Source organism: Mobula birostris, chromosome 15 (genome assembly GCF_030028105.1).
Source record: "Mobula birostris isolate sMobBir1 chromosome 15, sMobBir1.hap1, whole genome shotgun sequence".
Classification (NCBI taxonomy): Eukaryota; Metazoa; Chordata; class Chondrichthyes; order Myliobatiformes; family Myliobatidae; genus Mobula; species Mobula birostris.
In genome coordinates, this window is record NC_092384.1 from 48,666,416 (window position 1) to 48,680,987 (window position 14,572).

At 38.7% G+C, this 14,572-nt stretch overlaps 1 protein-coding gene across 3 annotated transcripts in view; it reads left to right on the plus strand.

The window, feature by feature from the left end:
* zfpm1 (zinc finger protein, FOG family member 1) overlaps positions 1 to 14,572 on the plus strand; it is a 215,345-nt gene that overhangs the window by 58,649 nt on the left and 142,124 nt on the right. For all 3 annotated transcript variants that reach the window (XM_072279737.1, XM_072279739.1, XM_072279738.1), the window contains exon 3: positions 13,132 to 13,227. In XM_072279737.1, the coding sequence (XP_072135838.1) occupies positions 13,132 to 13,227 (96 nt within the window). The remainder of the gene's footprint in view (positions 1 to 13,131; positions 13,228 to 14,572) is intronic.

Below are 14,572 nucleotides of genomic sequence, written 5' to 3' on the forward strand. Positions count from 1 at the left end.
GTAACAAATAAAGGATGCCAAGCACACAAAATCATTGGTTGTCCGTCTCACAGTTGAAACAATTTTTTGCCACCATTTACAAAGGGTGCCAAGGTAATGGATAGGGTGAAGGGATGGTATTGCAACATCAAATCCAAGCATATGTTTTTATCAGGGGTCCTCTGATTATATAGAAAAGTTCTAAACTATTGTGTATAATCTCTTGATAATCTAGATAAGAAACTGTTTTTTTCTGGAAACAGAATGTTGCTTGTTCACTTTAATTACATTCTTTACTGTATTTTTTTTTGAAGAATTATATGCATGGGATTCCAAACTTATAGAGATTACATTTTAGGCAGATTTCAAGATTATTGTTAAGGTGAATTACTGTCTATTAATAGTTTAAGGTTCTCATTTCCTTTTATTTATGCAGGAACTGGTTGGCATGAGGTTTGGTTGAAAATGTCACTTCCTTAATTGTTCTGAATCCTATGGATGATGGATGTCAGACTTGCAAATCAAAAGATATATCTTACTGGTGCTTTAATCGGTGGAACAGAATTTCCTTTGCAGAAGCACGAGGACACAGTTTCCTCTGAGCTGCTTCAGCTCCCTAGCCATATCTTTGGAAATTCGACATGAACAATTTATAATCAACATGTGATAGCAGAGAGAACCCCAGACAAAATTTAACTCGTGGTGACTTTGCAACTTTTAGACATTTTAGTCTGCACTCTCTAGCAGACTGAAGGCGTGTAGTAATGAAACAACATTCCCAGTGTATCCCCCTTCCGTTAACTTTGGAACATGGCTTAGCAATATATTCTCGAATGAAACAACATTTCAAACTACTCTGTGCCCAGAGGACTGCAAAACAATGGCATTTAGCTAGATACAAAGAATGCTCAACTTGGCTCATTCTGATATCTGAGCCCTGCTCATATTTTGCAAATGGAGCAAACAAATCCCTTGATGTAGCTGTCATCTGATGACCAGGAATGTTCATTTCTGTTGCTGGGAGGGTGTTCAAACTGACTACTCTGACACAGTGCAGGATCTCGACCCAAGATGCTGGACATCCCTTACCTCCAGAGATGCTGCCTGACCAGCTGAGTTCCACCAGCAGCTTTTTTTTCAACTGTCTTCAGTCTCCCATGCATTGTAGAGCAGAGCTGAAAGGAGTTCCATATTTTAAACAAGTTTGCATTCTCGACTGCACTCTTTTCCACTTTGCAGACCTAGTCATCTTTAAACTTTACCTCAGCAACTAACATTCAACTAAGTCAACCTATTACTTCAGGAGGACTTCAACTTTACACCTTGCACAATGGTTAGCCAGTTCATTTCACATCAATTCGTTACAGAACTGGGAAACTTCTCACAGCACATTTCTTCATCTCCTGTCTCGTGCCATGATTCAGATTCTTCAGCTTGTTGTACTCTCATTTTATGAGGGAGGGATGGCAGAGACAGGTGGGACAGGGGGAGGGTGAACGTAGAAGCAGAGGCTGGAGGGCGATGAGCAGGTTCACAAGAGCTAGAAGTGCTGGTATCTGATAAATAAGCAAGGTGATAATAGGAACCATTCAAAATGAGTTGATGGATCCATTTACCCTCGGGGAAAGGATCCAGCAGGTAAAGTATATGTGATAGTAGGTGGAAGGAACCAAGAATGTGGAGGGGTGAAACTGGATGAGGGAGGCTGGAAGGGGCGCAAGGGAAAATGAACAAAAATACAAGGAGCAGACGTGGATCAGAAGGAGAAAAAGCACACATTTGGTTCTTTTGACATAGCCTGTTCTACGTCTGCAACACCAAACACAAACTAGGTGACTAGTTTCAGAGCACCTGTGCTTTGTCCACAATGACCATCCAGTAGTCCTGGCTGTAAGCCATTCCCAATTCCCTTTCCATTCTCACACTGACCTGACTGTCCTTGGACTTTCCATTGCCAGAGCAAGGCTAAAATGCAAAGTGGAAGAACAACATTTTGTGTTCTGCCTGGGTAGTCTACACACAATAGTATGACCACTGAACTTTCCAATTTCAGCTAACCCTCACCTTGCCCTCACTCCCTCTTCTTTGATCTACCACCGTTCCTCCCATTTTTGTTTGTTTTCCACACACTCTTCTACCCCCGCATTGCCCATTTTCATATCCCTCTCTATCCTGGTTCCATCCATTTACTACCCATACACTTTAACCAAACCATCTGGTAACATCTGCCCAGCCCTCCCTTGAATAGATACCACTATCACCTTTATTTATCAAACTTCAGCACTTCTAGCCTTTGCGTCCCTCTCCAGTCTGCGTGTCCACCTTCATCCTCCCCTCTCAATCTGACTCTTAATTGCCATCATCTTTCACCCACCTGGATCCACCTGTCCTGCTGATCCTCATCTCACCAATTTCCCTCTCCTCTTTGAGCCAATACTTCCCCTCTCCACTTTCATTCCCGAGGCAGGGTCTTAACTCAAAATGTTGTTTGCTTTGATAATTTTTCAATATAGTGCCTTAGGGAAATTAACTACATTAAACATGCTGTGTAGGTGAGCTCATGTCACTTGGTGTCTGCCTGTAGAAATAATGGGGCCAGTGGAATCTTGACAGAACACTTGCACTTTGTCATTCCTGTGAACTTCATAGTGAAGCAATTTTCCGCTTCTTGGATCCTTCATTTTGAAATGACAGCACTGATCTGTTCATAGATTCTTGCTTTACTTTTCTGGGGACCATCGCAGTAATGCACAAGGCAGAAGGAAGGTGATAGTGAAGAGATAATGAGGATAAAGCTATTCTTAACCTAAATAACAACAGAGCCCAACATGTGAGTGACAAAGACAAGGGTAAGATGTTTGTGAACCGATTCAGCCACAAGAAATATGCACAGAAGGTTGATTGTGTGCACTGGTGAGTTTACTGTATGAAATGGGAACTTCAGTTGGTGGTAGAATCAAGTTAAAATGGTCCGGATGGAAGGTTGAAAAGTGGAGTGGTGCAGAGAAAAGTAAAGTTATACGGCTTTGAATTTAAATTAGAAGACTGTTCCCTTCAACTAGAGCTTTATTTGGAAAGCAGCCCAATAGATAATATCAGAAAGTTGGAATTGGTTATCCTCGGTGTATGTTTAAATTGAGTCAATATTCATCATCCATATTACTGAATCGAGAGGGGCTGCAGAGTAGAGTCAGAGAAATAATTGTGCCACACAGGGAGATAGTAACTGAACACTTGCCCAGCCAAATTGTACAGCAAAGATATTAGAAAACCATTTGGCTTTCAATGTGTGTCTTTGTAGATGGAACGATGGAACCATTTAAGAATGGACTTATGGTGACCCTGTTTTTCTGAAATTGTAATAGAATTTCAGTTTGGTTGTTGTAAGCATTCTTTAGACAGTATGGGGAATGGTAGCATGATTCAATATTTAGAAAAGTACTCAGTTTTGTCTGGAGGCAATTTTCTTACCTGTCACATTGATTTCCTCTCCTAAATTAAGAAATTACATTTATTTCTTAAATGTAATATCTGCATTAGGTAGTTTACATTTTTTCTCATTTAATTTAATAATGTTTTATTTATTCAACTTCCTTTAAAGAAAAGTTTATCAGCGACTTTTCTGAGACACCTGATATCTCTGTTTGACTAAATCACCCTTCAAGTCCATTGTGTGATTAAGTTCTCCTTCCACCCACTCTATTTTAAGATGGTATCCTCCTTGCTCATGCAGCAGTCAAGAATGTTGGACTGGCACGGCTTATCTTGCAACAATAGGGAATAAAGCTGTTTTAGATAGCATGGAAACCACATTCTGTTTAGAAGGATGAGGAAATCTATAGAATGGGAGCTATGAATATATCTTTCAAAAAGGTCAGTTGAAGAAATTAAGCAACTGGAGCTAATTCCCTGCCGTACTCTTCCCCTGCCCCCTCCTTCCCTCCCTCTCACCCTAATCTCCCATTGTCTCCCTTCAATGTCTCCATTTACTTCAGGATATATGTATCATATTAACTTCTGTGTAAGTAGACCCATGTAATTATTAAGTTTCCCCGTACTTATTGTTGTGTTGGTTTTGCTATCACTCCAGTCATGGGCGCATCATGTCTACTTTGAATTTTTTATTCTTTTTTTTAAAAGAACACATTTTCCCAAAGACCGTCTTTTCTCTCTAACTTTATGAGTTCTTTCCAATCTACAAATGAACATACTTTTCTTAACTTAGTAATTCTACCATTCCAAATCCCTATCTTGAGCCTTGAGTACTCCTGTCTCTCGTATCCTGCTTCATCTTCCACGGAAACTTTACAGCTGCTGTTGATCTGCTCTCCCATGCTCCTTTCTCACCTTTGCTGCAGCATCCATTGGCATCTCTCAACCTGGCCTCCTGTACATATCTGCTCCTTGAGCTCTAATATATGAATAAAATTGGTCAACAACTGGTTTAGTTGTACTGGACTGTGGTCTTACTCTTACAATCAACAGCATAGTGTAATCTGTAATACAGAATTAACTGTTAACATTTTATTTTTGATGCAAGCCATTGTTGTAAACCCTTCTTTCCTGGGTCCTCCAGTTTCACTGGCAATTTATGTGAGGGGAGGTCTTCAATAAGATCAAAATTGCCTAATCAACTTCCAATGCTGCTTCACTTTCTTAGTGTGACCCAGTAGGCCAAACTTCCCAAGTGCTGAATCGATATCTTTCTCTAGCTTTGCTGTCACCTGTCAAGTACCATCTGACCTCATTACTACCCACGAGAATCACTTCCTACTCTATTACACTAGTCCATTAAACTGCTGACTATCCAATTATCTTAATGTTAGCTAATGCTTTTAATAGTTCTCTCTTGAGAGCTACTGGTCCATTGCCTCAAATCTATCATCATCATCCCTCTCCTCAATTAAAATGTCCTGTGACATCATCATCCATTGACTTGTATTCTGCTCTGAAGCTTTAAGTAAGCTATTGCCCCAAAGATCACTGCTGTTTTTTTTTTCTCAATTTCTATGTATGAATCGTGGTCATTAAGTTTGTCTCCAGTCCTCAACATTAAAACACACTTTATCAAAGTTACTAATGACACTTCCTGCAATTCTGATAAAAATAAATGATCCTTCTGTTTGACGTTATCCAGCTCTATTACCACACTTGGATCCATTCTCAATTACTGAGTCATAACAAGGAGTCTCTGGCATTTTCCATAGGCATCTCATTACCTTTATTCTTTAAATCATGATTTGTGCTCCCTTCTGATTTCCCATCTGCAAATCCATCAGTAATGCCTGATAACAGCATTCTTTTCTTCATTGTAAGCTGCCAGTAACCAGTTATATCTCACTACCACCTCCTTTAGCTTGGCGATGCTCCAGAGTGCCTATACCTCTCCATTACTGGTCTCTGAAACTGAAATTTCTCGATTCATTATATATTTATGGCTTTATAGTAAGCTGCCAAGGTCTTGGCTGTAAAATTTATAGTCTAAGTCCTGCTGCAAATGCAGCATGTTCAATACTAACATCATCCCCTTGTGCCCAGAGACAAGTATACACTCAGTATACTTGGTACACTAGTACACTCGCTTGTTAATGCAAATATCTAATCAGCCAATCATGTGACAGCAACTAAATGCCTAAAAGCATGCAAACATGGTCAAGGAGTTCAGTTGTTGTTCAGACCAAACATCAGAATGGGAATGAAATGTGATCTAAGTGGCGCTGACTGTGGAATGGATTGGTGCCAGGGTGTATGGTTTGAGTATTTCAGAAACTTGATCTCTTGGAGTTTTCATGTGCAATAGTCAAAGAGTTTACAGAGAATTGTGTGGTAAACAAAAAACATCCAGTGAGCAGCAGTTCTGTGGGCAAAAATGCCTTGTTAATGAGTTCAAAGGTCAAAGTCAATTTATTATCAAAGTACATGTGTCACCTGAGATTCATTTTCTTGCAGATGTACTCAGTACATCCAATAACCATAATCAAATCGATGAAAGACCACATCAGCAAGGTAGACAGCTAGTGTGCAAAGACAACAAACTGTGCAAGTACAAAAAGAAAGAAAATAAAGAAATAATAATAATAAATAAATACCAATAAATATCAAGAACATGAGATGAAGTGTCCTTGAGAGTGAGTCAGTAGGTTCAGTTGAATAGTTCAGTGATGGGGTGAATGAAGTTATTCCATCTGATTCAAGCCCCTGATGGTTGAGGGATAATAACTGTTCCTGAATCTGGTGGTATGAGTCATGAGGCTCATGTACCTTCTTCCTGATGGAAGCAGCAAGAAGAGAGCATGACCTGGGTAGTGGAGGCTCTTGATGATGAATGCTGCTTTCCTGCAGCAAAGCTCCGAGTCGATATGGTCAATGGTGGAGAGAGGGCTTTTCCTGTGATGGACTGGGCCATGTCCACTTTATGTAGGATTTTCTGTTCAAGGGCATTGGTGCTTCAGCACGAGGCTTTGATATAGCCTCATACTCTCCACCACACATTTACAGAAGTGTGTCAAAGTTTTAGATGTAAGCCGAACCTTTGCAAACTTCTAAGAAAGTAGAGGTGCTGCAGTGGCTTCTTCATTATAGCACCTACGTGCTGGGCCCAGGACAGGGTCTCTGAAATGATAATACTGAAGAATTTATGTTGCTGACCCTCTCCACCTCTGATCCTCTCCCTCCTATATGCCGAATCGTCACCAGTTTTGATTCAGCCTACAACAGTGATGTTGTCAGCAAACTTAAGTATATCATAAGTGTAAAGCAATCACAATGAAGTGTAAAGAGGTTAGAGAATGGACAGATTGGTTTAAGCTGACTGGAAGACAACAGTAACTCAAATAACCACATGCTACAACTGTGATGTGCAGAAGAGCATCTCTGAAGACACAACACTTTAAACCTTGAAGTGGATGGGCTACAGCAGCACAATACCATAAACAAAAAGTCAGTGGCCACTTTATTAGGTACAGGAGGTACATAATAAATTGGCACTGTGCCTATATTCGATGTTTGATCTGAAATCGTCTTTCATGCTCTGTCGGGGCATATCATCATGCATCCATATCAGGCTTGGTTCAATGATTTTCTGAACAAAGGCAATTTAGATGGTTTTTTTTTCTCTCTAGTTAGGATATTACATTTCAGTTCGGATAAAATGACCCAACAAGTATGGACATTTACTTTGGAATCTGAATATGCAAATAAAACTTTTCTTCTTGATTTTCATATCTACTGGAGTTTAGTTGATCAGTTTTTATTATTTTAGCAGACCAAAAATTCCATGGAAAGGACCCTTGTGTTGATTTGACAGTTTCATCTGGATCACCCAGCATTTTATCGTCTTTGTTTCGCTTCTTGATTTTTGTCCATGATTGTTATGTTTTGTGAGGGATCAGAGTCGCACAGTGCAGAAATGAGCTCTTAGCTTCACGATGTTCATGCCAACCACCTTGCCCATCTGCACAGATTCCATTTGCCCACATTAGATCTGCATCTTTTATGCCTTCCCTGGTGAAGTCCGTGTCTAAATGTCTCTTAAATGTAGTGATTGTATCTGATTTCCTTTGATCGCACGTTCCAGATATCAAAGGCACTCTTTATTTAAAAAAAAAATTCCCCTCAAAACTCCTTTAAAACTCCTTCTTACTTTAAACCTATGCCTCACCACAGGAAAGAAGATTGACTATCTGTCCGATCTTTGTCTCAGTGGTGGGTAGTCATTGTGTGATTTTATTACTCTCTTTATATTTCAACATGCATTTCTTTGTACAGGCTAATTCAATTTCTCATCTTGGTCCGTAATGTTTAGAGTCAGTAATCATATTGGAAGCATCTTAGATTGTTCAAAATGTATCTGATATATTATTGTTTTACTTTCTGTAGGGTAAAGGTTAAAAATCTAAATAATCAGGTTAAGAAGATGAAGATAAAATATCAGATCTTAAGAGCCTTGTAGTATCACAATTTTCCAAGCAGGGTAAGACTTCGGTTATTTGAGCTTCAAGTGACCCAGCAGTTTCCTTGATGCAGTTTTAGAACCAGTACCAATGATTATTTTTGCAATGTGTTTATGTTTTCAATAATTCCAATTTCCTATTATCTTTGAAAATGAACTAGATTTCTTGTTTTTCTTTTTTAATTTTAAACCGCTTTCAAATCTTTCAGTTGTATAGCCGCAAGGAAAGCTTCCCTGGAAACTAATTTTCAATACCATTGAAAATGCTAAAGTCCTTCTCTTTCATATGTCAAGTTATAATATTACTTGTATTCTAGAGAAGAGACATGATTATCACTTTTCCTCAGTGTGATGTTTCCACTGATGAGGCCTGCATGGATCCTTGTAAAAATTCTTCATTTTGTAATCAATTCCAGATCTGATTATACATTTCTGAATGGTACCAAATTAGTATGCAATTTTGACTTATAATTAAAGGCCTGCATATGTTTGCCAACAATTTCTTTGTTTTCTACTGGCCCTATAAATAATAAAGTAACAAAATGCCTCAATCTTTTCTGCTCTGTAACCTTAACTACATTATCAGTTAATGTGTTCCACATTGTTTCCTCTCATGCTTTCACACTTCACAGAGAAGCCATCTCTCTGTTCATATCACCACCAGTTTAGATTTATCTCAATACAGTATTCAGAAATTCATCAACACCGTGAGTTACCTTTTGTCATCAGCAAACTTGAAAAATTTTGCCCTCCAAAAGCAATAAGCAATTTATAAAAATAACAAACGGGGTTTGATCATTGATCCTTGTGTGACTTAACCCTATAGTCATCTAATTCACTTTTTTAAGCTTTTTAGTAAAATTGGTTTACATTCTAAGGCTTTTTATATAACCAGCAGACATGCATCGATGCAGCCTTAATATTTTGTCATCCTCTGTGCTTTTATGTGGAAGATTGGCAAATGCCTTATCAAGTTGAAGTAAGTAATATCTACTGCTTAAGCATTATCTGCTAGATTTATAACCCAACAAAAGCCAGAATTCAGAAACCCTATGTTAATCTAAGGGTTCCTGACTGGATCAAGGCGATCACTACTTTTGGTCAAAATTGAAATATGTCATAGAGCTATATAACTTAAGATCATTAACAGTAGCTCTATCTTCAAAATATGATTCATATTTACAACAGTCAAATCTGTGAGCATGTTACTTGATTTCAGTAAATTTTAAAATCTACTGTTAAGAACATTTATAATTACTGTGTCCACATACGATTGGTAGATTCTTGTTTGTAGCATGATCTATTGATATTTATACCCCAAGTTTCTCCCCCACTTCCCTGTCCCTAATCCACTCAACATGATTCTGATCCCTGCAGACATGGTCAAACATTGCAGCATCGTGACTATAATGCACATTGTCGTCTGCACCCTGCATACCTTCTGCGCCCAATGATGTGTTCATGGTGCAAGTGTATACCAATTCTAACAAACGCATAATCTTGTTGCCTCTGAGAAGAGGAGCAGATGCATGCAAGAGTAATTTTCCAATCTAATAATAATTTACAGATTGTTTTCAAGAAAACATTGTATAAATGTCACACACTAATCTGATAAGCAATTGAATATTAATTGAATATGCCATTGCCCCTCCTCCTTCATCTTTGGATCAAAAAAATTCTAGAAGATTATCTATGTGTCTTCTCAAGGGTAGTTTGAGTTAAGCAATACATACCAGTTTGAACCTGGAGTCTGGCTTCTACCTTTTGACCTGTTTGGCATGGGTGACCCTATTAGGAGCCAAAGCTCTGACTCCAGCCAACATAGGTCACTGAGATACACAAGCCTCTAAGCCCTACGACAAGGTTGAGGTCCTCTTGGATGACAGTTACACTGCTGAAAGCTAAATTCATGAATAAATTAATTGACAAAGACAATGAAATACATTTAATTAAACTGAATTAAAAAAGGAAATTAACTTTTACTTCCCATTCTCTGTCAAGTACGCAAGACTGGGCTGGAACACAACTTTGTGAAGTTAAATGAAATGGATTGGATATCCAATTAGTTAAACCAAAAGCAGAAAACTTGGGGCCATGTTGTTAACCAATGACCAGTTAATTATAAGCACAATGGGTCAATGGGTTCATCCTGTCTCTGTTTGAAAATACATATAATATATTGCTAGAATTATTTGTATGACAGACACTGATGTGCCTTAACTGTTACATATGTTTCATAGTAATTTGATAAAGATATTTTCCTAAGTTTATGGCAGCTAGACTTATTTGATAAGTTTACCTATTTACTTTCCGTATGACAGTGTTACAAGTTATTGCCCAAAGTACATGTTTGTCTTTATATTGAATCCGTGATAACTAATATTTCAAATCATTAACTGTCATACACCTCTATTCTGCCATGTCATTAACTTTTAGATTATCAATATTGTGAAGATAACAAAATCATATTAATAAAGATAGAAAACTTTTCAAAATATAGCTATAGAGGTAGTAATAAACAAGATTATTCTCCCTTCAAATTCTTATCTTTTCCTTTTAAAAGAAATAGTCAATTAGGAATATAGGCCTTGTCCAACCTTAATATTGTTTATCAACTTATCATTTTGACAAACAAGCCAGTACCAGGTGTAACATACATTCTGCTTCCAAACTCCCTAAGCATAATTCCCATCCCAGCTCACATCTGATAAGCATACACTTCCCTTTTATACAATGAGGGCAAAGTCTGGTGAAGCAAGCTGCCTTTTTTGGACCACATCCAAATAATTTTCCTAAACTTTTTTTTTTCTGCAAGCATACTCTGAAAAGAACAATTGTGTATTAATGGACTGTGGTAGCAGTTTACAAAACACCCAATAATATTCCCTTGCATTCCTTGTTTTCTCTTCTACAATATCTGGCAGAAGAAATCTCAGTCATGCAAAAATTTTTAAAAATTGTATTAAAGGATGTAATGAGCATTTTTTCATTGAGACATGATGTAATATTGCACTTAAAGAGGAAGTTATTTTAATTCAAATATAGTTTTTCAGTACTTCATTGCAGAAATGATTTATTGTAGAATAAAGCTGAATACCAAATCTCAGTATTTCTGGAGTTTGCAGATGCTGTAATTTGGAGCAAAAAAACCCTGCTAGATGCACTTAGCCGATCATGAAGCATCTGTAGAAGAAAAGGGATTGCAGTGTTTTGGATCAAGAGCTTCCATCAGCATTGACAATGTAGAGGGGAGGTAGCCGCTATAGAGATGACAGGAATGGGCTAGGCAGGGGCTGGCAGGCAATAGGTGGAAGTGGATGAGAGAGAATTTATGGTCTTATAGAGGATGAAAGAATGGAGTTGTGAGACATTAGCTGGTGGATGGTAAGCAGAGACAGATGAGGAGAGAAATTAAAGAGTAGATGGAATGAGGTAAGGTGAGAGGATGAGCAATGTAAAGACAATCTGAAAAGTGAAGAGTGGAGGCATGAGATAGTAAAAATGCGAAAGTTGATAAGCAAGGTGATAGTTGGAATGAGGTAAGGGAGGGATGATGGGCAGATGAAGGAGGGGGCTAGGAGATCTGGTTGGATAAGTGTGTGGGTGACAGACAGATGGAATCAGGTAGGTAAGGGGAATGGAATTAGGTAATGGGGCAGGGAGGGTTTAGAAATGAGGAGTGAAGGAGCCTAGGTGGATCAGCAAGAGAGAGAAAGAAACATGGGTTACCTGAAGTTGGGAAATTCAATGTTCATACCATTGAGTTGGGAGCTATCAGTGGAATATGAGGTGTATTTTTCTTAGGTTGTGCAAATGCAAACTAAAAGAACACCATTTGTAGGATCTTGATGTGGAACATTGACTATATCTTTGCGGTCACAGAGGCTTTGAGATCTGTCAAGTTCCACCAGCAGTTTGTTTTTTGCTCTCTTTAATGATGGTTTTGATCTTCCAATGCAGGACAGCCAAAGTTTGGAACCAGTGTCAATTCTAATTCCATGGTCATCAATATCTAATTTCAGTCTCAAATATTAACTTACTTTTCATCATTTTCTAAAGTCTCAACTTGAAATATTCCTAGAAATCTCGGGTATTCCCAAGGACAGTAATCAAGTAATGTCTTCAGTTCTCTACAAAACCATTCATAATTCATGTGTACCTGTGTATGATTGTTGTGTTCCACAATTGCTTAAATTGCTTGCAATGCAGCTGCTAAAATTCAACTCAGCTACTAACATAAAATGTGACAGGGCAGCGCTCACTGTACTTCAGGATGATGTCTCACAGCTCTGGGGACCTATGCTCAACCATGAAGTTGGGTTTGCCCTGCAAAGAGATTTAATATTCATTTTATGAGTGCATGGGTTTTCCGTGGGTACCCTGGTTTTCTCTAAATTGAGTGGTTTACTGGCTACATAGGTTAAGCTTTAATGTAAGTAACATCCCAAAACATTGAAGTGGAACCTGTATGGTCTGACCAGTGCCTTAAGACGTACAAACTTTTTGTGATACATGACCTCTAAATGTGGTTGAGCTGGTTGAGGCTTGGGTCTAGTTGTTAAATGCTCATACCGTCAAAGGATTGCTGATCTTTGACTGGGGGATTTTAGCATGGTATTATCTTTGTTCAGTTGGTTGATGAATATGAAATATTTATCAAAATTTGAGAGACAATTTGATAGTGTTCAAATCGTTAAGATTCTTGGCAAAATAAATAAAAAGGAGCATTGGAAGAATGAGAACAAAAGTCAGAAGACATTAGCTTAGGTTAGTTGCAAAATATCTACAGGAAAAGCTTTCTCATGCAACAAGTACTCTGAGAATAGCATTCACTGTTTGAGAAGCTGGTGAATGTAGCTTCAGTTGTTGGTTTCAAAAATTCAAAAAGTTGGATACCCAGTTGAATTACCGGGCCACAGGGGAAAAACCTGGGGAATGCAGCTGTAAGTTTGTTCTTGCAAAAAGGAAATACCATCCATCTGTGCTTTACCAATTCTAGGACCTCTGCAACAAATTCCTTTAAATATTTCAATTTCATTCCCATTCTGTTGCTGTATATTCTAGTCATGTAGCAATCTGCCTTTAAGCAAATTAGTACTGATAGATATGCAGAGATCCTAAGTATTAGGTCTCTCTTAATACATGCTTGAAGGTTGCTTTATATGAATTTGCCATTAACAGGTGTTTTTTTGCCATTTTAGACCAATGGTTACAAGATGTACCAAAGACTCCTGAAGAAACGGAAGTAAAGTACCCAACAGATGATCAGAAGAATTCTGAAATATGGCACCTGCCAGGTAACTGTGATGTGTTTTTTTTTACAGAAAGGAGTGCCAATTATGGTCTGAATTTTCACTCAGTGGCCATTTTATTAGGTACATACTATACGCACCTACTGAGGTATATATCCTACACTTTGCTTATGTTACTCTTGCATCTTGGGAATTTCTTGCCAAAGTTCCATGGAGAATATGCAAGCCTGGTGGAATTAAATATAAACTTGTGTATGGACTTGTGTAAACTTGTGTGAAGCAGTACAAGTGATTGGTAGTTAAACACCTGATGAATAAATTTCCATCTTGCTTTTAGCCAGACTAGGTAATCCATTAACCTGTATTGGTAATCAGCAAATTTTAAATTGATGCGTATCTGGTACCATGGTTGTTTAGTGGTTAGCACGATGCTATTACAGCTTGGGCCGTACCAGGGTTCAATTCAGTGCTGTTCTGTAAGGAGTCTCTGTAAATCTTCCCTGTGGAATGTGTGGGTTTGCTCCGGAGCCTCTGGTTTCCTCCCACAGTCCAAAGATGTACCGGATAGGCTAATTGGTCATTGTTAATTGTCCATTGTTAATTGTCCCGTGATTAGGTTAGGGTTAAGTTGGGTTTGTCGGGGGTCACTGGGTCGGCTTTGCTCAAAGGGAGGGAAAAGCCTACTCCATAGTGTATCGGTCAATAAATAAACTAAGTAATACAGAGAGCAGCCAAGCATTACACACAAAATGCTGGCGGAGCTCAACAGGCCAGGCAGCATCTATGGAAAAGAGTAAACAGCCGATGTTTCGGGCCGAGACCACTTCATTACGACTGTTTACTCTTTTCCATAGATGCTGCCTGGCCTGCTGAGTTCCTCCACCGTTTTGTGTGTGTTAGTACAGAGCGAGCCATTTGGCAATTCCGCTCCCTGCCACCTACCAAGCAGGCAATCCCATTAGCTCTGTCTCACACTTGTTCATCTTTAGACCTTGTTGCCATTAACCTATACAAAGGATAATTTACAGCTGCTGATTAATCTACTGGCACTTCTACAGAGCATCTTGTGAAAACCCACGCACTCGCCGAGAGAACCCGCAAGTTCCATGTGGACAGCCCACCAAAGCCCTGATCCCACCATGCCATTTTGTTCCCCAACTACCCAAATATTAAATATAGTTAACCAGCCTCCCTCAGTTTCTCATCTTTATTCTTAAAAATTTTCTAAAATCATTCTGTAATTGTTCAATGGTAGGAGGTAGCCAGTGGGAATAAAACGATCCTTTTCTGGTTGGCTGCCAATGACTAGTGGTGTTCCGCAGGGGTCGGTGTTGGGAACTGCTTCCTTTTATGCTGTAAATCAGTGATTTAGATGATGAAATAGATGGCT